General features: G+C 33.9%; 1 protein-coding gene across 2 annotated transcripts; it reads right to left on the bottom strand.

Moving 5' to 3' along the window:
* On the bottom strand, positions 1–23,938 carry LOC149797253 (uncharacterized). Of its 2 annotated transcripts, XM_089961951.1 has the most exons (8): positions 23,679–23,938; positions 22,707–22,812; positions 20,940–21,111; positions 10,194–10,382; positions 7,432–7,673; positions 6,290–6,496; positions 5,698–5,899; positions 2–3,895 (listed from the first exon to the last, which is right to left on the bottom strand). In XM_089961951.1, exons 1-8 carry the CDS (start codon positions 23,751–23,753, stop codon positions 3,745–3,747), a joined length of 1,344 nt encoding a protein of 447 aa, XP_089818077.1. In that variant the 5' UTR covers positions 23,754–23,938; the 3' UTR covers positions 2–3,744. The 2 variants fall into 2 exon arrangements, with proteins under 2 accessions (XP_089818078.1, XP_089818077.1); XM_089961952.1 differs by lacking the exons at positions 20,940–21,111; positions 22,707–22,812; positions 23,679–23,938 and adding an exon at positions 18,193–20,224 and having other exon boundaries at positions 1–3,895.
* Positions 23,939–25,716: the final 1,778 nt, after the last annotated feature.

The following is a 25,716-nucleotide window of genomic DNA, read 5'->3' as shown; positions in this document are numbered from 1 at the left end:
ATTATTATTATTATTACTATTTAGCTTGTTCTTCTGTTCTTCAGTTAGGCAAAGAGCACGTTTTGTTAGGATGGCGGTACTTGAAATATAAACTATGCTAAACTCAGAGACAAGACCAAACTTGAATCTGCAGAGATTTCCAATATTCCCGGAAAGCATGTTGCTTCGTGTCTTCTTCCGCATTCGTGGACGTTGCAGTGAATAGCTTAACCTTATTTTAAATGTTCTTCACGTGTTAAATGTATGCTTGAGGCACGGTGGCATAACTCACTGTTAAAATGTATTTTCAATAAACATGTTCCAAAACGAATGCTGCCATCTTAGTAACATGTAAGAAAAACCCTACAGATCAGTAAACTCTTCCTCAGTAGCACACTAGGGGTATTAACCCATACTAGTCCGAGTTTCCTCTGACGTACCCCATCCCATTTTAGATATTTATGTCCCTAACATAAATATCAGAATATCTAATTAAAAAGGTCGGTAAATGGTCAGAGGAAATTCGGACAAGCCCCGTGCATGTGTTGGTGTCGATGCGGCATCCAGTTAGTTCAGCTAAAAGAGGAAAATATTTTTTTTTAAAAGGTAATATCTGTTTGCACTTGTATTAAAACGTCAAGGTCACTCCCTTTCGTACACTTAGGAGGAAATACAACTGCAGAAATTCAGTTCAGTATGACCTTGTGACATTCTCCACTGTGGTTTACAGTCACATTTGAGGGGAAGTAACTCAATTAGACAGTCGATTGCCACGAGAATGTTGAATCCCCTGGATTTGTAATGGATGTACTCCTCACAGTCTAGTTATTAATCAAACTGAAAATTACGTACGAGGTCAGACCACTAATTATTTTACTATATGCATTTCTCCCAGCTGAACTCAGACCAACATTCCAATGACACTTGGATTCCTAGGGTGACAATCAGGTTAGAAATTAACTAAATTGTGTGCATTCTTTTATTTTTTATCCTCGATGCTTTTCGTAATCTGTTGGGGGTGGGGGTGGGGTTTACAAACAAACGGGGTAGGGTGGGGTGAGCAAAACTATATTTACTTCAAATAGCCCGCGTGGACATTGTTTTGACTAATACGGACAAAAATTGAAGGACAATGTCTCGACCAATACGGACAAACACTGAAAGAAGAAAATATTCAGGGAGCGAAATTATAATTCGGTCTGATAACAAGCCACTTTGTTATACAACTCTGCAAGTGGAAATCAACGTAAAATTATAATCTTTATCTCAGTAGTTAGGTTACCGTTTAATAATTCATACAAAACAGGTGAATATTTTGGAACGAAATAAACTTCTTACAGTATAAATGTCAGACATTAAGTACAGTTACTTCTATATTTAGCAAACGGTAGAAGAAAACACTGACTTTTTCAACCTAATCTGACACATAACAGCTGTATCGGAAAGGTTTAACGGAATTCTGATAAACAGAAAGTGAAAATATTTCGGTCAGTATGAAAACATTAGGTTGACATTTTACAAAGGTTAAATGAGCGATACAAAAACACCTATCACAGACCAATAGTCATCACCCTAATATGAAAGTAAAAATCCATATCAAAACTATGGATTAATACATTCTGTTATATTTGAAGCACATAAACTAAATATTGTTGAAGTATATGCTTTCAAAATAAAAGTAATCTATGCAAAGGTGTTTCTTCCTAAAATTAAGGGGGGGGGGGAGGAGACATTTTTTTATTATACAAATGGACAAATAATACTAAATAATCCTGTCGTTTGCCAAATAAAATTGAAATAGAAGAGGATATAGAACACACCATTTACGAACAAGAGTTATCTCTATGCAAGAAACAAAATGAAATGTTCGGAGCTGAAACGTTATTAAAGACTACAATAATAAACAGTAATTGGTATTTATTATATGCTCATTTTTTCTTTTCTTTCTCCGTTAACTTTACATTATCAGAATCGTTCAATATTTTACGAAATTGCACACCTTCATATCGCACCCACGCGCAGAACACGTGTGCCCAATAGTGTATTAGGAACAACTTTGTAAAAAAAATCCTGTACATTCGCATAGTAGACGCAATACGTTTTGGTTGATTAAATTTGTTTCTGAATGAACTAAAGCAGATGTTTCGTGGACTGCAACATACCAACTGTTTTGCTACATTCCACGTTAACATTTTGATACATTGTTTCAGATTTTGCGATAGACACCAGATTTCATAAAATTGCTTGGTACCTACAAATAACACGCAAGCTATAAAGGCATAAACTGTCTCCTTTAGCTGGTAATAAGAATGGGAAAAAATATACTTACAGTTTTACATCCAGAATTTCCTCAAAATGTACTTTCTTAGTTCTGCAAATCCGAATTACATGAGCCATGTCATGAGTTCTCAAGCTTGATTACACATTTCGAAATTGTACTGTAATTTCGACTATATTCCAAGTACAATTACATCTTCCTTACTGTACTCAAAATGAAATAAACATTAAATTCAATAGCGTCTTTTTGATAATTGCAAATGAAACACTTCATATTTTCCTCACATAATGATTTCAAATAGTCAATGACAGAACAAACACACTTGCAGATGTAAACACGCTTCTTCCGCGCCGCTTCAATCCGATGTATTTCATGTACAATTTGCACAGATGAATCCAGTCCAAAATCACAAACTTCAGCCGAATCAAAACAAAATACCAAAATCTATTCATTCCAGATCAAATGGAAAAGTTGTTGCAATGCGCACTCATTTACAATATGACTGGAAATTTCAATTTTAACTAGACACGCCATTTTCTTTCGAAAGTTATGTCGAGCGCGTGACTAAGTTCAAATCTATTTGGGCTGAGTTATGTGCGCATTAATAATGATATTGTTGTGTAATGATAAATCTGCGCTTGTGTATTTAGTTTGGAATACGTCATACATTCATTCACGTTGTTTCTTGTAGTGTATTTTGTTTATAAAGTTAAGCCTTAGGTAGAATAAGAAAATAAGCATATAATAAAAAGGTTACTGCATTTGTATGGGAAAATAAGAACTCGTTTTGTCGGATGGATATACTGCACTCCTAAATTCGTGCAGTATTCCATCCAAAAAACTCGTTCATATTTTCCCATATAAATGCAGTAACCTATAAATATTGCATGATCATTTTGTTATTCATGTTTACTATAGGTTGAGGATTCAGACAAGGAATGTGCTTTAGTCTTGGCTCACAATCGATTCAACAAAATCACAAAGAATGGATCTAAAGACGCCTTCGAAAGACTGAGCAAGATCTAACAGTATTGGTTGAATCCTTACAGCTGGATATTTGTCAATTCCAATCCTTGGTCGAAATATGGGAATCAACTTAAAGTAGCTTCACTTCTTGGAAGCAAAACTTGTCAATGTACCCATTCTATTCTCTTTTTCTTCGCCACCACTGGCATTCTTTTATCAATAACATTTCATTTACTTACTCGGGGATGATACTGTCTTTGTGCAAAATTGCTAAAATGATCACATACAACGCTGAGGAGTTAGGAAAAAAACAGAATAATGAAAAGGGCTGTCATCGAGTAAGGGATACATAAAAATGCTTGAACTGTTGATTCTGAAAAACAGGTGAGAGGTGCGAGATCTGCGAATGAATGCCATGTCCTTCATTCTGAAATAATAATAAAAGAGAGGGGTAAAATCATGGTGACAATTCATACTCTTTTATCATCTTTGCCATATTTGTTATTCGAGTTCTCTAAGCATTAATCAGCGCTTATGACATTAATGTAACACGGCGAAGTAAACTTCCCGGAAATGATGTTATGCAATCCTGAGTAAGTTGATGCTACGCCTGCAGCTATTCCAACTAGAAGTATTTCAATGTTTAAGACCTTGGTGTGAAGAGGCAGTTCCCTGCAAATATAAAATAAATATTTGAAAATTAATTTATCCTCGATCGTTTAGACGCTTTCCGTCACAGGACAATGTTTATTTATTTATTGCGTAAACACTAGAAGACATTAATGCAATGTCATATAGCGAGCCTTAAGACAGCGGTTCATAATCTATTTTTGCGGCGACCCAGATTAGGTTTGTGGTGTTAGCCTCAAATTATTCAGGCTGATCTCGGCCACCCACTAGAAACCCACCCATAGGTTAAGAATAACTGTCTTAAGGTCTTATAATCCATTCAAAAGAGAACTTCGGGACAGAAAAATAACTTTTTTTTAATATCGTCTAACTCGATTGATGACACCCGGAAGACCCTAGATTAAGGAATTATAGAGCATGGTACAGGTTTGTATAACTAATGCCGGAAGTGACTAGTTTTAAATTATTTCCAGTGCTTCACTGACAAAGCTGACGCCATTGGACCACCCACCCACAATACACCCCCTGAACAAAAACAAAATAAAACAAGAACAAAACAACAACAAAACAACAACAAGAAAAAAAAAAAAGGCAAAAAAAAAAAAATAAAAAAAATTGAGTCGATGCATGATGACAACGTATTTTACGAAACCTTTTATAATAACCCTTTCACAACTGATAAAAGCAAAACTTTTCGTGTTCGTGATAAATAAGCCACATATTTCCACTTGATGTATACACAAGGCGGATAACTGTTCAGTAAGATATGACCATATGTAGCTTTGTCCTACGTGGAGAGACTGATTGCGCCATTTTTCACTTCATTACTAAGTACCCATTTAATGCTTGATATGCTCACTATATACCGACAAGTTTGTCACACTCATTTAATATTATACTCATTAAGTATGTGATTATCAGTCATACAAGTACATCAATGCACATTATATGCCGATTATGTGCCGATAAGTACGTCATGCTCATTTAATCATATGCTCATATTTTATTATCAATCATACAGGTACATTAATGCTCATCATATGACGATATGTCGTGCTGATAAGTACGTCATGCTCATTTCATATTATACTCAAAATATGCCATTATCTGTACATTAATGCTCATTATATGCCGATAAGTACATCACGTTCATTTAAATATTATACTCAGAAGTATTTGATTATAAATTAATGTTACATTAATGCTCATTATATACTGATAAGTATGACATGCTCATTTAATATTATGCTCAAACGTATGTAATTATTAATCATACTGTTATATTAATGCTCAATATTTACCGATAAGTATATCTTGATCATTTAATATTATATTCAAATGTGATTAATCAGTCATACAGATACATCAATGCTCATCATATACCGATAAGCATGTCATGTTCATTTAACTGTGTGCTCAAAAGTATGTGATGATCAATACTGTAGGTACATCAGTGCTCATTATATACCGATAAGTACGTCATGCTCATTTAATATTATACTCAAAAGTATGTGATAATCTGTCATACAGGTACATCAGTGCTCAATAAATGCCGATAATCATGTCAGTACTCTTATCATAAATGTGTCATACTAATTCATATGTTTTGCATTTAAGGTAAGGACATCTGCATGTTCATAGGTACGTCATACTAGTTTTTATATTTTGACTTCTTTATCCAATCTATTTTCACACTCAGCATCGGCTGTTTTTTGTTTGTTTGTTTGGTTGTCTTTTCGAAATAATTCAGCAACAAAAGATAGATAATGTGAACCTTATGTTTATTCAAAATTTGCGAGATTAGCAAATGCAACGCTTTGGAATGGATAGGTAAATAAACTAACCCACTCCGTCCATTTACGGCAAGGCCCGGGTGCATGCTGCAAATTTTCAGGTAAAATAATGGTGGCAGAATATACACGAGCAGAGTAGTGGTTGATCCTCCAATAAAAGAAAGGACCAGTCCAAAGTGCGGAATTGTTTCCGCTACGAAAACAATTCCGACAACTAGCATGGTTCTGCTGAGAATTCTTTTCCAAGAAAATTCTACAAAGGTTAACAAAATATCAATATAATATTATGTTGAAATGGAAAACAAATCAGTTTTGCACGTTGTTTTAATACCATGGATAATAAATTGCCTAAGAAAAAGATGTTTTTTAGTGCACCTATTTGAATATTAGAAAAAATATATGACTTCACACTTTTTCTACTCTGCCATTTAAAACTGATGCATACATACATACATACATACATACATACATGCATGCATACATACATACATACATACATACATACATACTTCTTACATGTAACAAATGTTTTTAAAAAATAGAAATAGTTCACTGAAAACAAACAACGTGTTTTATCGATAAATAATCAATAATTTTACGGATGGATAATCGATGGAAAATAATGGGTTATGAACACACTCACCATCTGGAACTTTGAACAAATGCTCCAATTCTTGATTTACCGGATTTAGAAGAATGACAAAGCCAAACAAAAAGTGCGAAGTCAGTAGAATTGTTATAGCGTGTTGCATAGGACCTTTCGATATAGTATCAAGAATGTTGTCTTGTATATCATCCCCATAGATGAAGTAGGCTGTAGTAGATACAGGTACGTACATGACTAGCACCACTGTAAATAAATATAATAATAATATAGTGCTGTCTTACACTTGTGGAATAATTCCTCAAAAGTTCTTACTTATCCGTTATTTATAAAGTGACCTAGCAAGTAATTTTATTAGTCCGAAAGCAAGAGGAAAATTCAATTCAATGATTTATTATTTTTAATAGTCCGAAAACAAGAGGAAAATTCAATTCCATGGTCTATTAATGATGAGACGATGACAACAATAACGATATACTTTGATGACAAATTCTGAGAATAAGTGAATGGGCTTCACAAAAGCAGACCAATGGCTGGTAATTTCTATTATTATTATCAATAGATACAGACGTTTGAATTGCTCTGAAGTTGGTTAAAGGGTAGCTTTTGAAACATGTCCTTGACCTTTAAAAAGATGGTGTCAAAATTCATTACAGATTGTCAAAATAAAACGAGTTAGAATCAGACAAAATATTAAAGTTTTGTTTGCAAACATTTGAATTTTAATATGTAAGGATGAAAATTAATTAAACTTTCGGTCCGCACAATCGAAAATTTGAAAACCATAATCAACCAGAGAGGTCGGCTGAACATAAGCAAAGCATCAACGATTGGATCATCTTAACTGGACAAAGCAGTAATCTTGCACTATAGCAATATTGTTTTGGCTGGAATATCGACTGTGAATCAGTCCAAGAGAATGAGGTGGGGTAGTAACATGATGTCGGTTTGAGCTACAATTCTTGTTATCCTAACGCCGTGTTTGGTTTTATATATGCAAGAAAGAAAACCCGAGAGAAAAAAAAAAAGAATGTGGCCTCGCTGACTTAAAATTTAGTCATACACATAAATCATAACATCTATATCGCACATCTCCAAACCATGACATTAAACATGTGATGTAAACATGCACTGATGCATAGTAAAGATGGCATCAAAAATTGCGCGAAAAGATTATTTACTTGTGTATCCGACAATTACGGCTTTCCAGAATTTCTTCTTTTCCCGCATGTCTTCTTGGAAGGTAGGAAAACTTGGATGTCCTCCGAAACCAAAGCACATAGTGCCAAATGCCGTGGAGAAGGACATGAAATCCGGCGACGTGTGCTTTACAGCGGGATGGTCTGGTTTGTCGATAATGATGTTCGCCAGAAGAATGATGGATGCGATTCCAGTAGTTGCAGTTGCTCCTAAAGCCAACAACCTAGAGTGCATAAACGGGAGAATTTAAAGGATCTATTTGAGGGGTATGCTTTAAGACAATAGTGGTTCTGGCAGCAGCAGCAGTGACATAACATTTACTTGAACAGAAATGCAAGAAAATATGCACCTTTCTTTATATGATAACCTATTTCGTATTAGAATTGATATATAGAGGATATCTACGTTGTTAGAGTACATATAGGAAATATTTTACGAGTGAAGTGGGAAACATTGTATTGTCACGAGTGGTAAAGCCACGAGTGATAATAGAAAATGTGTCCACTTCACGATTGAAATACATCCTTATAGCTACTGAAAAACTTAAATTTTCTTTTAACTATACATTTATAAAAGTCAAACTCCGACGATTCGTATAGATTTTTTCTCTCAATTGTCAGTGTGATTCACAGCTGCATCAATATAATCAAGTTAATATTTTACAATAATTCTAGGACAGCGACCTTCTACAAACGTAATTTGTGCATAAAATACCCATAATGTGTATATTGTCAAATTAATGACCGTTTCCAAACTATAATGAATATAGTTTTTATTTTTTTAAAACAGATTTCTTCTCTCACGGATTGATACAGTAAACATTGTTGGGTTGGTGGTATTGTACAATCATCACAGATCGGTCGTATCTGAAAGATTTCAAAACGTATAATCTTTAAACAAACTATTATCATGATTTTAAGTTTTGTGAGTTTATTTGTTTCTTTATTTTGTTTATTTCTACGCTCAAAAACTAATATTTGGCTCTGGTAAGCTTTCAATCTAGTTGAACTCAAAGTTGGATTATCACTTAATTTCGGGTTGCAGTCAGCATTCATCAATGCCTGATTTCCCCATTGTTGTTGGACGATGACTGTGCTGAGAGTTAGAATCAATACTTAAACAAGTGTATTACTATTTCTAATCAAGAGATTTCCCCCCCTTCAAATGTGTCTGCTGTCAAGTGTGAAGGGCATACGATACGGTACAGAATAAATAGCAACAGTTCACGTGGAAAACTAAACTAATGGAGTTAATACCTGAATACTACTTTGTGTTCTTTGAAAATCATTTATAGGCAGTTTTTGATGCCGTCTCTTATTGATTAACCAAATGTATACTAGAGGGTCTACATTCTTGAGATTTTAAGATATGTTCATCCTGAGAGAGAGAGAGAGAGAGAGAGAGAGAGAGAGAGAGAGAGAACAAGAAGATTGGAATATGCATAGTTATGGAAATAAATATCTGAATGGCATAAATTAGGACAGATTTATTATCTGAGCAGGAAAGGAAAGTAAGTTCCAAAGTGATATCGTATCTGTGACGATATCATTTTTTCCCACTGATACATTTCAATATCACGTTACAAAATATATACTAAAATAAATTCATTGTTTTATGTATGTTGTATATTCAGATGATTTAAGAAAATAAAATAATAAAATGAAATGCTCAAAAGTCCCTTAACTAGCCAAAAAAGAAAGAGGCGTTGTACAATTATACAAAAATTGTTTATATGGTATATAACCATACGAACTTAATGAAATCTGTATACTGTAGTGCCAATGAATTATAAAACGGCTACCATATTTTGATTTACTTTTTCTAAGGTTTGTTGTTTCATTCTTAGTACACTGGGTGCAATCAATGAAGATGATAATGATGAAATGCTAGATGAGAGAAAATGATCGTGAACTTTTCCTCTTTATTTAAATGAGGGTCACTTCTGTCTTATCGTTTGTAGTCATATACTTTCCACGGAGAGCAAGCATTAATAGTAGGTATCAATTACAAGAAACAAAAGCAAGCCCCACCCCCCACCCCGTATGTAATATATACCAATACGAAAAGGACAGAAAAAAAAAAAGACATGATCATTTTTGATTCGGTTATGGCTTGTGGATGATTACAAAGAGAACATTGAAATTGATCGGATTTGTAAACGATTCGCAGTTGAATATGATATAGAAATGTATCCATGCGTTTCGAAGATACATTCATAAATAAGAATTTTACAAATGTGCCACGTTCGACGAAACTTTTATTTTGGCATACCTATACCTAAAATGACACCCATACTTCAACCTTGCACGTTTCTGAATGTTACGTTAAAATTCATTGGGCTTGCTCATGAGGGAACTTCAGAAACCAGGAAATTAAAGATGCATAACAATCAGTGTGTGTGGGATTTGTATTGTTAATGTAGCTGTAACAATATTTCAGTCATATCGCTACGATGTCTGCAGTGTGACAGTTTATAGTGATGTCTAGCACTGGGACATCATGCCGCAGACATGTAGCATGATGTCCCACCCAGTCACATTATCCTGACACCAGGCCGACCAGTCCTAACACTAACCTCTTAATGCTGAGCGCCAAGCGAGGCAACTGCTAGTACCATTTGTATAAGTCTTTGGTATGACTCGGCCGGGGTTCGAACCCACGACCTCCCGCATCCGAGGCGGACGCTCTAACCACTTGGGCCACCTAAGCAGTCAATCCTACCTTTTTGAAGTTAATATCTTACCAGAAATCTTTTGGTGTGTTGAAGAGGGTGAAGGGTGCGAGTACCCCTCCCAGGATGAGGGCCCAGTAGCAGGCGTGGATGTCCCCGTGTAGCTCCCGCACCAAACTGTGGATATTTTCCGCTGAAACTACCAAGTACACTACCGCCGCTCCAAACAAGGTAAAGTTAATAGCAAAGGATACCAAGTGCCTAGTTAAATAATAATAATAATAATAATAATAATAATAATAATAATAATCATAATAATAATAATGATAATAACAATACTAATAATAACAATACTACTACTACTACTAATAATGATGATGATGATGATAATGATGAATTTGATGATGAATTTGATGATCATGTTGATAATACTAATAAAAACAGCAACTACATTAATTGCAATGATACTTATAATAATAATAATAATAATAATAATAATAATAAATTATAATAATGAGAAGCAGTAGAAGAAGAAAAATCAATACCATGGTCACTGAAAATAGTAATATTAGAGCTACTGCAATGTTTGTAGTAGTAGTAACAGCAGCAGCAGCAGTAGTAGTAGTAGTGGAAGTAAGAGTAGTAGTAACAGGAGCCTCATTTTAAGAAATCTTAGCAGTGACATAGGAAGAGTTACAAGATCTAAGATACACTTTAAAAGGTATCAGATCCTTCATAGATATACATTTTAACAGCTTGTTTAGTAATATATAATTAAGATCTCTCTATTTGACCAGTGCTTATAATGTACCACATACCGTGTCAAGTACAATCGGCTGGTTTACAGAACTTGGTATTTCGATATCGTTCATGAGACATGTTTGACCTCTTTCCCAGCTGTCGTCTGACCATTCATATGCTTCATTGCTGCATTATAAATGTGTCGATATTGGACCACCCAACCCGTTTAAGCAAGACATTCATATTTCCAATTTAAATCCATTATCCCTATACAAGAACATTTCTGTACAATCTATTTTTTCTTAAAGTAAAAGTACCCCCAAGCCCTATTACTATATTATACAACGTCTATTACTTTTACATTGGGACCCCAAGTGGCCGAGTGGTCAAAAGCGCTCACCGTAACGGATCATTGCCATCTCACCTCTGTCTGCGTGGGTTCGAGTCTCAGCTTCGGCCAATGTGGGTATGTGAGAAAGCTTGCCAATAGCTTCTCGGTGGTTCTTTCAGGTGTTTTCCCGGTTTCTTCCTCCACCATTTATACTGGTTGCCATGTATAGCCTTGTGCTGAAAAATGGCGTTAAACCCTACAACAACAACAACAACTTTTACATTAGCATGCATAACCACTCAAATAAAAAAAATAAACAACTAACATACCCCAAAGTCCCTGGTCCATAGTATGTATTTTGTGTAATCTTTGACACTTACATTCAGAACATTAATTTAGATTTTTTTCGCACATCTTACAATATGGCACAACGCTATAGCATTAAATTCAGTAGTTGTCAGAGACGCAATTTATTTAGATCAAAAGTTTAAATTGAGAGCCACAATGTCGATATCAAGAGATAATGCGTATATGTAAATGAATTTAAGATTTTGAACATGGTGCAACAAAATCCCATTTTCCTGCAACTGTACTCATTACACCAATTAATAAGGATATCGCGCAAGTATTTAACGGAAAACAAATTTAATATACTGTTTAACAAATTGGCACTTACAAATGATCAAGCATTTTTTTTTTAAAAATAGCTATGCCGTAAAATTGATAGTGTATTACTAAATTTTGGCGAGATCAGCCAAACTCGGCCGTGTGGATGCCAACAAATAAACCAAAGGTACCAAATATACCATATTTTACACAGCCCGTTTTGACAGCAACATACGCTGTTAACAAGGTTAATGAAACTATCAATTTTAAGAATCAATGTTGCAACTCAGATTGCGATATCATGACCAATGCTCAACAACACGAGCGGTATTTAAAAAGTTGTGAACATTAGTGCTCCGTACAACAAAATTACTGTGCTAGTTAACAGTGCGTAAATGGATCCCATTACAGTATCCAGTTAACAGTGCGTAAATGGATCCCATTACAGTATCCACCCTCTTGCAGTTCTATGCACTTTCTCAGTCTGGGTAAATAATTATGAAAATACATTTTGAATTAACTCTTTAGTATCTTGTTCAAAGAGGGGATAACTGCATTTTAACTGATTGACGGTTTTCATATCGTCCATCTCTCAGCGAATCTTTGATAAAGGGATTGAAGGGGAAATAAACTGGAACTAAATCAGGATTGCATGAAGGATGTGACAATATTTAGATACTGTTCTTTAGGAAGTCTGGATGACGGTGGATTTACGTGCCGGTGCGATGTCATGCAGTATATTGATGTCTATAGATCTATGTGCGAGGACCACTACCGCAGGAACTTAGACAATCAGATCTTTCGCATCGAAAAGTAATACGTATAAAACTATCTTTTAAGATCGACTACGTCGAGCGATATGTGGTCCCTGCTAGTTTTCTTCGATCGAGTTCAAAAATGCTGGTCATGTTTTTTTTTCTTCACCTGTGACAATTGCTGAAAAGGTCTCTTTTCATATTTAGCGGATAGGTGTTTGCCTATTTCATACAGTGTCTGTTTTTGTTCAGCCGTCAACCAAATTTGGGACCTATCCTCTAAGACATCTTTCGGAGCTTCAAATGACTCTTAAGTATATTGAAAACAGTTGACGAATTAATGCCAATGATAAAAGAGATATCTTCTACTATGTATCGAGCCTCGCCATCAGATGCCACTTTCAATTCACCAATCGCAGACAATGGTCTTTCTGAACGTAGGTCATATTCCATGGATTTGCAACAATCTTTAAAATGATGAAACCACCTCAACATTGTAGGATATGGTAGAGAAAATTACATAGGTTGACTGTAACCAAGTCGGCCATGATATCAGTCGGAGAGGACCCTAAGAGAGCCTTGATTTTACGGTAATTTCTTTGATCAGTAGCAGACTTGTTCTCCTTTTCAAGTGTTTTTAGAGTATTTTAATTTACCTATTCTGTGTCTCAAGGATACATTTGCTTGTGTCCGGCTTGCTGCACTAGCAGCCGCTCCTCCTTTTGTAGAACGTTATTTTTTCTATGGCGTTATATTTATTGAAAGAAACGAAAAAGTTGCAACCAAATATTTAGAACTTTAATTAAAAATCGTATCATCAACTATTGTTCGGTCTTGTTCATCTATTACATCCTCCTCCTCATGCAAAAGATTTTCAAGCGAATAATCAAAGTCAACACCACCCTTGGTGTAACCCATGTGTTACACCAGTAAAAGTTGTCGTCAGAAAAGATAAAGATTCACTGAGTCCAACTGACGTAAAAAAAAGTTTTGTTTTTAGTTTCGTCACTAAAGTGAGGAGCTGTATGACAACTATAAACATTTATCGTTATTTAATCAGGAACAACCGAACAAACAGCATGGGTCAAAAGGTAAAAAAAAAAAAGGAATTTATTGAAGACAAAGGTAGAAATAGCATTCTTTTGGAGAAAACGAACTGTACAAACAGAATTCAGCAAAGTTCTTGTAAACCGAATATAGTCTGAGATAGAATGAGATAACAAGTAAGATTGGAACTGAGAAGGATTTGTAAACAATGGACCAGAAATAAATGAAGAAGAGGTTAAATGTTTATAACGCATAGCTCTTAAATAAAAAATCATTGCTAAATTTATACAGTGAATCATTTCTTATAATCGATAAATTAGAAGTAAAGAAAATGAGATGAAAGATGACTACATGATATAAAATCATATGAATGGATTTGTCGATCTTAGTCTGCATAGGTAAGTAACTTTAAACAAAATACATCAATGGAGTCGGTTTCAAAATGACATCATATTAATAGAATGAATCTGAAATTCTGAAAATGTTTGAAAATATAAATGCAACTTGTGCTGGCTGCTTTCTGCTGTCGATGCATTTAGTACCTTTAACTACAATGGTTACAAATAGTTGCAATGCAGCTGTTTTCCTGTGTTGAAATCTTATAGGAAAAGTATATTAGACAATGAAGAGATAGAGCAGACTAATTAATATTGTTCAGAATCCCCTGAGTGATTAAGTTTGTAAGTTTAAATTATGTGCCGTTTTTAACGCGCTCCTTATCTCTTCTCTGGAAGACATGCTATCATCGTTTGACCTATTTTCACTGGCTCTCTTTATGCAGTGACTAACCAGTGAAACAATTTCTCTCTTTTTCAAGACCAGTTAGATCATATAATACAAACTGAATGATCTATGCCTAAATAACCCTCATGCATTCAGGTTTTGTGGAGTTTGGCCTCGTCCATATATGGGATACAGCGGTTTTCAATGTGGTATCTGATTTAATTTTGTATCTTAGAGAAAAGATATCATCATTGCCTTACCTTTGTTCGTGTACTTATTCATGTATCCGTTACAGAGCTGTCCAGATTCGTCTATCCATCATTTAAAGCTCACTTTCTTGAATTTTATTTTAGTTTATTCTATCACTTTTTACTATACGGTTTAGTATGTTGATTGTAAATGGTTAACATTATATATTATTTTTTTGCGATTGAAACGCAGTTATTTTTGTATCTAATACATACAGTACATAGCTTTGTTTAGATTGTTTTTCTTTCAACAATTATATTTAAAATGTAGTTTTCATAACTTGTTAGTAAAATTGAAAGATAGCTTACAAGTAACGTTTTCAACATCTTGAAATCAAATATCGTAAACTTTCTAGATTTCGTTGGCAATTATATATAAGATAGTTAACAAAAAATGAAAGTTAAAACAAAGTTAGCAAAGAACCTGTAAAGGTTACTTGACACAAACCAAAAGAATATTGTACACATGGACTTGGCAGACAACAGGGGAAAGGTTGAAAGGAATTTAGAAAAAAGAAGAAGCTGAACGTTTGACAAAAAGAATAGCAAAAATCTGAAAAATTACTAGATTTTGAAAGAACATTAAATGAAAGAAATGAAGCAAAACATTTAATTCAAACAGAACATTTATTATTTCATAGGCCGTGATGTTGTTGTTTTGTGTATATTGGTCAAAAAGTAAAGTTGTTTCACTTTACATCAGTGAGGTAATAAATCCTATATAAAGCAAGCCATTACACGATACACATCAACACATCTAAGGAACAACATTACAACAAAACAACACACAAAAGAAGAACACTACAACAAATCAACACACCAAAAGAACAATACCAAATATAAAACAACACCTCAAAGGAACAACACCACAATACTTTGTCAAAATATAAACATTTCCGGAGATGCTTCATCGTTTTTGCTTGATAAATAATGAGATGTGGACTTAAAGGGAAATCATCCTAAACGCAACAGATCGTGCAATAGTATATTCATGCTTTTACCGCTACGTACAGCATTATTTTGAAAAGAAAAACAGTACTTAAAGTCGTCTATAGGTAACCATGGATACTATAGAAGTTATTTAACTAGTCATTAAAGTTTTCTTCATCAATATCACAATAGACAACATTATAGGTCATGGACTTATAATGGATACAATTTTTATTTAGTGAATATTCTGCAGAATTCCACTAACACATGAGTTGTCTATCGACGACTAACGTTTAACGCAAAAAGGTGTTTAATAAATTAAGAGATCTCTTGCATGGGGCTGATATTAATAGACTGAATATCGGAAGATGAAGACAGAAAAGTGTTATGTATATTTGATTTAATTATATCTGATTTAATATATATTTATTTAAATTTAATTGTTTGTCAGTTTTACTTTTTTTATTTTTCATTACATGATATTGTAATGTAAATTTATTCACTAGAGATGATACAATTTTAGAAAATAACTTGACCTTGACTGTTAGTTTATAAACACCAGGTGTTGATCTAAATCCTGACCTTGTTTCAGAATTTGTAGCAACCTTCGTAAACAAGTTCTATTTTATTTTAAAATGATTGGTTGTCTCCAAGGTCATTATGGGACTTTGTCTTGAAGATATAAACCATTTTTATGTTTTTATTTCTTAGAGTAAAAATGATTGGTTTTCGTCAGGGTCACACTGAGTAAACGTGATCTGTAACAAATATTTGCTTCTATGAACGTCCAGAAGATGATCACGTGACCATTGTGTACGTTTTAGAAAGCCCATATAACTCATGTTTTGGAGAATAATCAGTAGAAGTTGGGCTGTTAAACTGTTAGTTGTATGTTGTGCTGTTTGGAGTTATTTCAAATTACATGGTTTGGAGTTATTTTAAATTACTTGAATTCAAAAGGATTAATTCTGTTATTTTTCAGGAAAATACGTGTGCTCATGTAATATTGTGGAACAAGGACAGTGTTTTCATAAAAATGTATTCAGCTATCAGAAACCGGATTGATATTTCTTGTTTCTACAAGCAACTGTAGACTTCAACACTACATATTGCAGCATACGTCATCGTCTTCTATCTTGGATTCTTCGTTGGGATTCGAACGTGAAATCAGTAGAACCTTTTGTTATTAGGACTTCAAAATTTTTATTCTTGGATAATTCTCGGATTATTTTTGGATTTGATTCTATAAAACCGTAAGTTCATTTTTTTTTTCATTTTTACAGAACTTTTGCATGGAAATAAATTATTGCATTTTTCAAAGCTTGTTGTTTTCACTCTTTCTGGTGTTACTGTTTATTTGAGCCTAAACAAGCGACATAAGAAAAGGAATATATATTCACTGCATGCCAAAGACGTATGTTACTCAGGTAAAATGACGAAGTAAGTGTTGAGTACATGTGCGATATCTTTATGAGGTATTAAGTGCTTATCTCTACGGATTAGATAGCAGTTGTACGGGCACAAGCAATCTCAGCAATATGGGCATTATCAGAATTTTACATCCCAAACAAACAAGTTATACATGTAATAGTCACTCCGTACAAAGACGTGTTAATAATCAAATGCACAGGGCTCTGAATGATAACACTGTTAAGTGGTATTAAAAGAGCTAACAAAATATTATAGATGTACAAAAACAGTTTGATGAGATGATTTAATAGTTCAGACAGAGATTCTACAGCTATGCAAGTGTTGCAAATAGAGAAATAGAATATCATTTACTTAACAAAAACATTATATGCATCCGATCAAACATAGGATAGACTCAGAGATAGTTTCTTTAAAAAACGACTTGGGAAAAAGAATAATTAACTGGAAGCTTATGGAAGTCTCCAATATCGACCGGAATAATTCCAGAGAGACTTGAATAAATATATCCAACAAAATGACACAAAACAGTAAGGTACTAAATGATTTGAACACAAACGTTGGCGACTTGAACAAGAATATAATTGTTAATACTACTACTACTACTAATACGCTGACAGGGTTGCAGAATAATGAAAAACAATGAGAATAAAAACGAAATCAACGTTAATGAAAGCACGATTAGATGAAATCATCTTGTAAATTAATATATTGCAAATTTGAATGATAATATGAAAACGATAGAAGATGTTACATTTATCGAATTTATATATCGCACTTTTACACTTGGCCAAGACTGCAGCACTGGACCCAGATATGACGGATAAGTACTAAGCACTTTGATGGGATAGGGTTCTGCAACTTGTCAGCAGTATAATAAAAAAGGTTATCTTTTTCATCTTGTTCCACATATGCATTACAAGTCCTACTGCTTCAATGTCTTAATAATTGGTATTTATATTAAATCCAAGTTTTCACCTTGACTACGTTTGCTGACGTTGCCATTCTTTTGATTTCCATATACTGGCTTGAATTATACATACGCTTATGACAAATTTTTTATTACAGATTTGTATTATAGAAAAGATTCATGCTGGGCAACTACAAGCGCAATATTCGACAAATTATTTTTATAAAAAAATGAGATTAACACCTTACAACCCAACGCCCCTCTAAACAATCCACACCCCTCAAAGATAAACAAAAAACGCAGCAAAAATAATAAATAAATGGGTTCGATGTGGGTATGTGAGAAAGCTTACCAGTAGCTTCTCGTGGGTCGGTGGTTCTTTTCGGGGTTTTCCCGGGTCCTTCCTCCATGATTGATATTGGCCGCCATGTATAACATTCTTGTGCTGAAAAATGGAGTTAAACACAACAGCAGCAGCAACAACAACAACAACATATTCCTCATGATTGAATTCATGATCATTTATCGCCGTACTCACCACATCATCGACACTATTCAACTTATATATGGCAAAAGTTACTATCTCATCGTGTTTAATAGTTGGTTGCACCTTAGCTTGTCTTCAAATGTTTTAGCTACAAACCATGATAAGGGTGCAGGAAAGTATCATTCTAACCTCAATCCATCTAAACAGATGAAAAAGCTTGCATCCTTTCTTATACTGTTTTCTAACACATCTTTTATCTTCCATCTCTTTATCTAAATCATTATTAATCAACCTAAAATTAATGACTTTTAAAATCGTTGTTGAATTAATTAATGCTACCGGAGCGGTATGAAGAAGATAGTAGATCTTGGTGTACTTCTCGCATAAAATATTATGAAAGTTCAAAACAATTACAACATAAATTTAGGAATAACTCGAACAGTGTCCAGATGTTATTGGTATAGACTGATTTTAACTTTTGTTAGAAGTTATTTTAAATAAATAATTTTGAAGCTATTCAGATTTTAGTTTCGGTCATAGTTTGTCTGTGTGACCAAATCTGCCAAGTAATATATTACATTGCAAGGATACATCTCCCGAAATTATTGCATGTTGTAAAGATGTTTAGCACATAAGCATTATGGCTTTTCATAATAGTCTACCTGAATTACATGTATACAGAGCTATGCTAAAACGAGAAACACTTAATTTTCCTTACATGGATCAGTACACTAATTAAGCCAATATACTGTTACGTCGATCTGATTTAATTCATATTTATTTGAATTTAATTGTCAGTTTTAAATTTTTTATTCTATTTTATGCTATTATAATGTTAACGTATTCACTGGAGATGATATTTTTCCAGACAATTGGTTGACCTGAACCATTCTTTTCATAAACACCAGGTGTTGGCCTGGATGCTGACCTTGATTCAAAATTAGTAAACAAAGTTCTATTTTTATTTTAAAATGATTGGTTGTTGTCAAGGCCATGGTGGGGCTTTGGGTTTAAGATGTAAACAACATTTATTATTTTTTTATTTCTTAGCTAACGTTATTGGTCTAATCAAGGCCATATTCTGTGCACGTAATATAAACATGATCACGTGACCCCCCTTCTAATTTCGCAACTTGGGGGAATTTTGAAACTGCGTCTTATAATACAATATAACCTTTGTTTTAGAGAGAGATCTTTCAGTTTGGGGCTTTTTACACTGATGTCAAGTTAGTTTGTTGTAGCCAGATTTTGAGCTATAATTTTCTTCAGATCAGTTGGATTTCAAAAGGATTAATTCTTTTTTCTCTGGAAATATTTTGAGGAGTGCTCACACAGAAATTTTGGAAAGACATTGCTTACAAATTTAATTTGGATTTCCATCACTGGATTGCCATTATTTGTATTTCTACGAGGAACTGTAGATAAGCACAGTACTGACCACAGCTAAAGTCATCGTCATCCATCTTGGATTTTCCATCAGGATTCGAACTTGAAATTATTAGAACATTTGTTACTAGGACTTTTGCAAAATAATTCGTGGATTATTCTTAGATTATTTTTGGATTTGATTCTTGAAAAAGTACGTTCTTCTCCTTTTTTCATTTTTACAGAATTTTTCCAGGAAAATAAATTATTTGTTAAATTTTAAAAAGCTTGTTATTTTCACTCTTTCTGTGTTACTGTTTAATACGTCAATTGCATCTTATTGTAGTCCTCGTAATTAAATCAAATTACCATTACCTGTTATTTCCTGATCAGCTATGCTCTGTACCAGATGTAATTTTGCAAACACCATTTATTGTTCAGGCTTGCCAGTCTGCTGTGGTATAGTTTTCTTTAACTTTTGGGAAGGAAATCCATCCTTGCACGATTGACTTGGGTGACATGGAGGATTGCATGTCAGTTCTACAGGCTGGACGTCAGAACATGCAACATTATGCATGATAAGCTTTTTAATATATTTGTTGTCTCTCATTTTAATTTACAGGAGACACAGTGGTCCTCTGTGTACAGTTATTTCCTTCAGGCTATATTTTAAAATAAATATAGATAGTATATATGAACACTAATCATGTATTGATACATTTAAACTGGTTGGGTGGTGCAGGATTCTGCACATTTATACTTTCCCTTACGTTTCTGGTCCAAACGCCCGGTTTACAAACTTGGCGTTTAAGATACCGTTGATGAGAGATAGCATACCTCCTTTGATTAAATCGTACGATTTTTCAGTATTATTTATTGGAAAAACTAAATAAAATGTATTTAGTGCTTTTGTTGGTCAGACGTGGACATTGAAAGTCAGAAAATTACTAGTGGCATGAAATAGGACTAAAAAGCAACAATACAACACACAGCAAAACAACATAACACAACACAACATAACCTTTATAACCTGTGTAATTATGCGACTAAATAACTCCATTTCGAAACCTGACATTCTTTGCTCGGTTAGCTGTGCTATAAGATAACGGATTCTATGTCTGCCTGTCTACTGTCTGTGATCGTCATTATGTCGCCATGATCATTCGCCGTTGCAATGAATTTCTTTGGGAGTAGGAAATTAGGTTAGACATTGTTGGACAATCAAAGTTAAATAGACCAAGATTTACCTTCCTAGTCTTCCGAATGTAATTTCTCCAATTAAAGGATAGGGATATCGGACGCGTGCTTCTCTATGTTGGGGGTATCTTTCTAAAATTATCAACCAGGTTCGCCCCAGAATAATCCCAGTGTATGAGGATACGAGGCATGCGCAAAACATCAACAGAATTCCAATTTCACCTGCAATATACCATGAAAATGCATAAATTATAAACAATTTGTGATACCTGGCTGTAAATATATTTCTTTCATTATTAGAATTTAAACTAAATTGACTGAAAAAATAAACCAAACAAACTTATAATAAGGCAAAATCGGGCGCATAGTAGCTTGTGTTAGGTTTCAATCGCGATCTTTGCTTTGCTGTTGTTCTAAATGTGATTTCTTGCAAAACCAGTTTGATATTTAATAATAATTGATTATAATGCTGTATTTCAACCTTCCATGCACGTGTTGATTTAAGACTGGCAAAGTAAAATGTATTTTTATTCTATTGGCAACGTACGAAATGGCAAAAAGTTAACATATAATTGTATCCACTCTCCAATCAGAGTTAAACATTCTTTGCGTCATCATCGTAGTCAAAGAAAGGACAATAAGAAGAGCTGCTTGCAAAACCTTATTCATGTTTGCTAAAAGAAGAAATGGGTATAGAATGTAAGGTTATCTTTAAGTGTTCATTATTTTAATCGACCTATTAGCCTCCGTTTCATGCGATGCCTTTTTTTAAAAAATTCGGTTTATATTGTTTTCTCTCTTTTAATAGTACTCAGTTACGGACTGTCGATATTGATTGGGGGGGGGGGTGGGTGGGTGGGAGACGGAGTAATTTACGTATCGTATTGTAGATATAAAAATTAAACGTTCTCAAATTACTGTTAAAAATGTTATAATACCTACAACTATACTATACAATTTGCCTTCTTTTTTACAAGAAAAAAGATCGTATCTTATTTCCATATAACACATCCCCTTCTCGTTCTCAATAAGAGTTATCGTCGTAAGTCCATTTCCAATGTTTAAAGAACTGCCACCCTCTGGGTAGTGAAAAACAAAATATGAAAAACAAAGATCAAGTCAATGTAGTTTTTGAGATATAAAATAAAACGCCATGTTCTTTTGTGTCTTCTTTACTTTTGTGATGCAAAATTATTCAAACACGAAGCGATTTTGATGTTAAAGATCATGTGGGATGGTCCATATTTAAAGAAAAAATAGATCTGTCACATTTCTTCTTCAGTTTCAGATGTCAAATTAAGATGGAAGTTGCCTATTGCCGTGCCCAATAAATAGTTAATTAAATCAACTAACCAGTTTAGAATGTGTTCATATACTTTGAGCACCACCTGTAGGGGCAACAACTCCATGCCTACGTAACAGCACATGGTCGACTTAGCTGCTTAACATTTTACTTCGATTCGTAACCTCTCCATTTTTTTGTGGTCAGATACTTTTCTCAACAAAGTTATAAAAATAATTCTTAAATGGAGAGATTAGCTTTTCCACAGAATATTTGCTAATAGTTTCCTCATTTTGGAGACTTCAAGTCTTATGTTTGATGCATCTAATAATAAAATCATGTTTTGTTATCGGATAGTCTAATGTAGATAAAAATGATATACTGACAAACGTGGGTATTCCCAAATTAAACATGCAAACTATTGTCCCATTTTCTCTTCATTTTACAACTTATTAATATTCATTATTGAATTAATGTTGTGTTACGACTACATCACCTTTCTGCTCGTCTACCTATCTCTTTTCATGTAGCTTACCAGTCCCTTTGAGAGCATTTGGCAAGGCAAGGGCTCCGGCACCGGCTATCACACCAGAGACAAACACCGAAGTTTTGAAAATGTTTAGTCCACCTTCTTGCGAATTCTGTAAGAATATAAGATCTGTTACTTTATCTCATCTATAACACCAACTGACCGGAAATAACCAGAATTACATAAAGCTTGAAACCGTCAATGTTACTTTGAGTGGTAGTTTCGAAAGCGAGGTGAGACTGGACGGAGCATTAAAGTGGGAGGCCAGACCAAACGTTCAAAACCTTTTTAACAATGATTCTTCCTGGATCTGACATAAATTACAATAATAGTATATGGCCTTATATACATTATATAACATTATATACAGTACAGGGCCTTATATTCAGTATATGGCCTTATATTCAGTATATGGCCTTATATTTAGTATATGGCCTTATATTCAGTATATGGCCTTATATGGCCTTATATTCAGTATATGGCCTTATATTCAGTATATGGCCTTATATTTAGTATATGGCCTTATATACAGCAATTTAAAAAATGATAGGTATGTGTAGATTAATGAATGGATGGATGGTAAAATCAATGAATGTATGTAGGCATGTAGGTGGGAAAAGTACCATTTCATCCACCATTTATGGTTACTCAGTAGCTACATTTCACTTAAATAATAAATACATGAATGTAAAAATGAAGGTCAAAAGGTACCAAACATGATAGGACATAATTGACAACAAGCCTTTCCTTTTATTATCTTTTTGTTTTTTGTTAGCATTTATCACTAAAAATAGGCGACGCGCTTTAGCTACACGATGTCATTTTATAAATAAACATGTATGTACACACACACGCACACACACATTTGTAGACCCTGATTGATGGATGAATGGTTGTGTGTGTGTGTGTGTGTGTGTGTGTGTGTGTTGGAAGAGTCAGTTCTAGCATATATGTAAAAAAACCAAACAAATATATTACCTGAATACTGATATTGTCTTCCATTAGGGACACCCTCTCATATATTCTGGTTGTATCCGAGATACTCATCCTCATCTGTGCACTGTAGCCTTGTAAATACACGAAAAAGGAAATTTGTCACGTGTTGCCTATCACACACAGAAATTTATATTGTCCGTATACAAGAATTCGATTGGAGCAAACGAATGAAGAAACACCAGGATATGGAAGTAAATGCGTATAGATACAATGACACACCTGTTACGATGTGTATATAAAGTGGTGTACATGTATATTATCTCTAAATATCATGTATCATTCTGCATCAATATATAGGTACAGTGATATATATATATAGACAATAACATGCTGATTAGATTAATGACACGCGAGTAGATAATTTGAGGACTATGCCGAATCACCGGTTGAAATGATTAAGTGACTGTCATCTCTTAACCACGATTCTCAACATGCTATCAGAGGATGCTACTATCTGTGCGTGTGTGCGTCCATTCGTATGCGTACGTGTTGTCACTCAGCTCCTCCTACACCTTACATGTATAGATAATTACTTCAGCTTATACACCTTAAATATCGACTTTAGATTACAACTTCTTCAACATAATTAGGCGTGGTACATGGATATCCACGATGGTCTTTGACTTTTGATCCATAGTAAATGGATGGTAGTAAACCACGATGAAGAACCTATGCAGGTGGAAGAGTAGAAATCACTGCCTCAATGAAACGTCTTTTGAGATTTGTGGGATCTATCGAAAATTGTGCCTATTTAAAAAGAATAAAAATATGCCTTTACTTAAAACTTCATAAAGTCCTCAACGATCTTTATCTAATTCAATTTCTCTCTTTTGCAAAAATCTCTAAGAATATTAAAATATAACATATTTTGTAATTATATGATCACCATCCAGTGACATAGTATATCTCATATACGAATATGTATAAATAGACCGACTGAGAAATTTATACCTACTTACCTACCTACTTACCTGCCTACATACATACATACATACATACATACATGCATACATGCATGCATTCATACACACATACATACATACATACATACATACATACATACATACATACATACATACATATACACTGTTACGTGTTTAGCTCGAATAAACAGTAACACAGAAAGAGTGAATAAACCAAGCTTTTTAAAATTTAACAAATAATTTATTTTCCTGGAAAATCTGTAAAAATGAAAAAGTAGAAGAACTTGCGGTTTCAAGAATCAAATCCAAAAATAATTTAAAAATAATCCACGAATTAAATTGCAAAAGTCCAAGTAATCAATGTTCTAATAATTTCAAATTCGATTCCTGATGGAAGATCCAAGATGGATGACGATGACGTATGCTGTAGTCAGTACTGTGCTTATCTAGAGTTCCTTGTAGAAATACAAATAATGGCACTCCGTTGTTGGAAATCCAAATTAAATTTGTAAACAGTGTCTTTCCAAAAACTCTATATGTGCACTCTTCAAATATTTCCAGAGAATCAAGAATTTAATCCTTTTGAAATCCAACTGATCTGAAGAAAATTATAGCTCAAGATCTGGCTACAACAAAATAACTTGACATCAGTATATAAAGCCCAAAACTGAGAAATCTCTCTCTACACATTTCTATTAAAACTAACAAATGCGTAGTTATGGAAAAACTAGAATTGCGAAATCAAAGTGTGGGGGTCACGTGATCGTGTTTATGTCACGTTCATCAAAAATGACCCTGACTAAAACCAATAATTTTCTCTAAGAAATAAAAATAAAAAAGTTGTTTACATCTTAAAGCCAAAGCCCCATCATGACCTTGACAACAACCAATCATTTTAAAATAAAAATAGAACTTTGCTTACTAATTTTGAATCACGGTCAGCACCGATGCCAACACCTGGTGTTTATAAAAAGAATGATTTAGGTCAACAAATTTTCTGGAAAAATATCATCTCCTGTGAATACATTTACATTACAATAGCATGTAAGAAAAATAATATTTTTTTTTCTCAAACTGACAAACGAACAATTATATTA

The sequence above is a fragment of the Sinohyriopsis cumingii genome, chromosome 6 (genome assembly GCF_028554795.1).
Source record: "Sinohyriopsis cumingii isolate HCF-2022 chromosome 6, ASM2855479v2, whole genome shotgun sequence".
Taxonomy (NCBI): domain Eukaryota; kingdom Metazoa; phylum Mollusca; class Bivalvia; order Unionida; family Unionidae; genus Sinohyriopsis; species Sinohyriopsis cumingii.
This window is presented reverse-complemented; position numbering and strand designations above follow the sequence as displayed.

Coding starts and splice junctions, on each gene's coding strand:
- LOC149797253 (XM_089961951.1), bottom strand. CDS start 23,753: ATGAGGATGAGTATCTCGGATACAACCAGAATATATGAGAGGGTGTCC. Junction 21,112..22,706: donor AAATGCTCTCAAAGGGACTG/GTAAGCTACATG, acceptor GGTATATTGCAG/GTGAAATTGGAATTCTGTTG. Junction 3,896..5,697: donor GCCGTAAATGGACGGAGTGG/GTTAGTTTATTT, acceptor TTATATTTGCAG/GGAACTGCCTCTTCACACCA.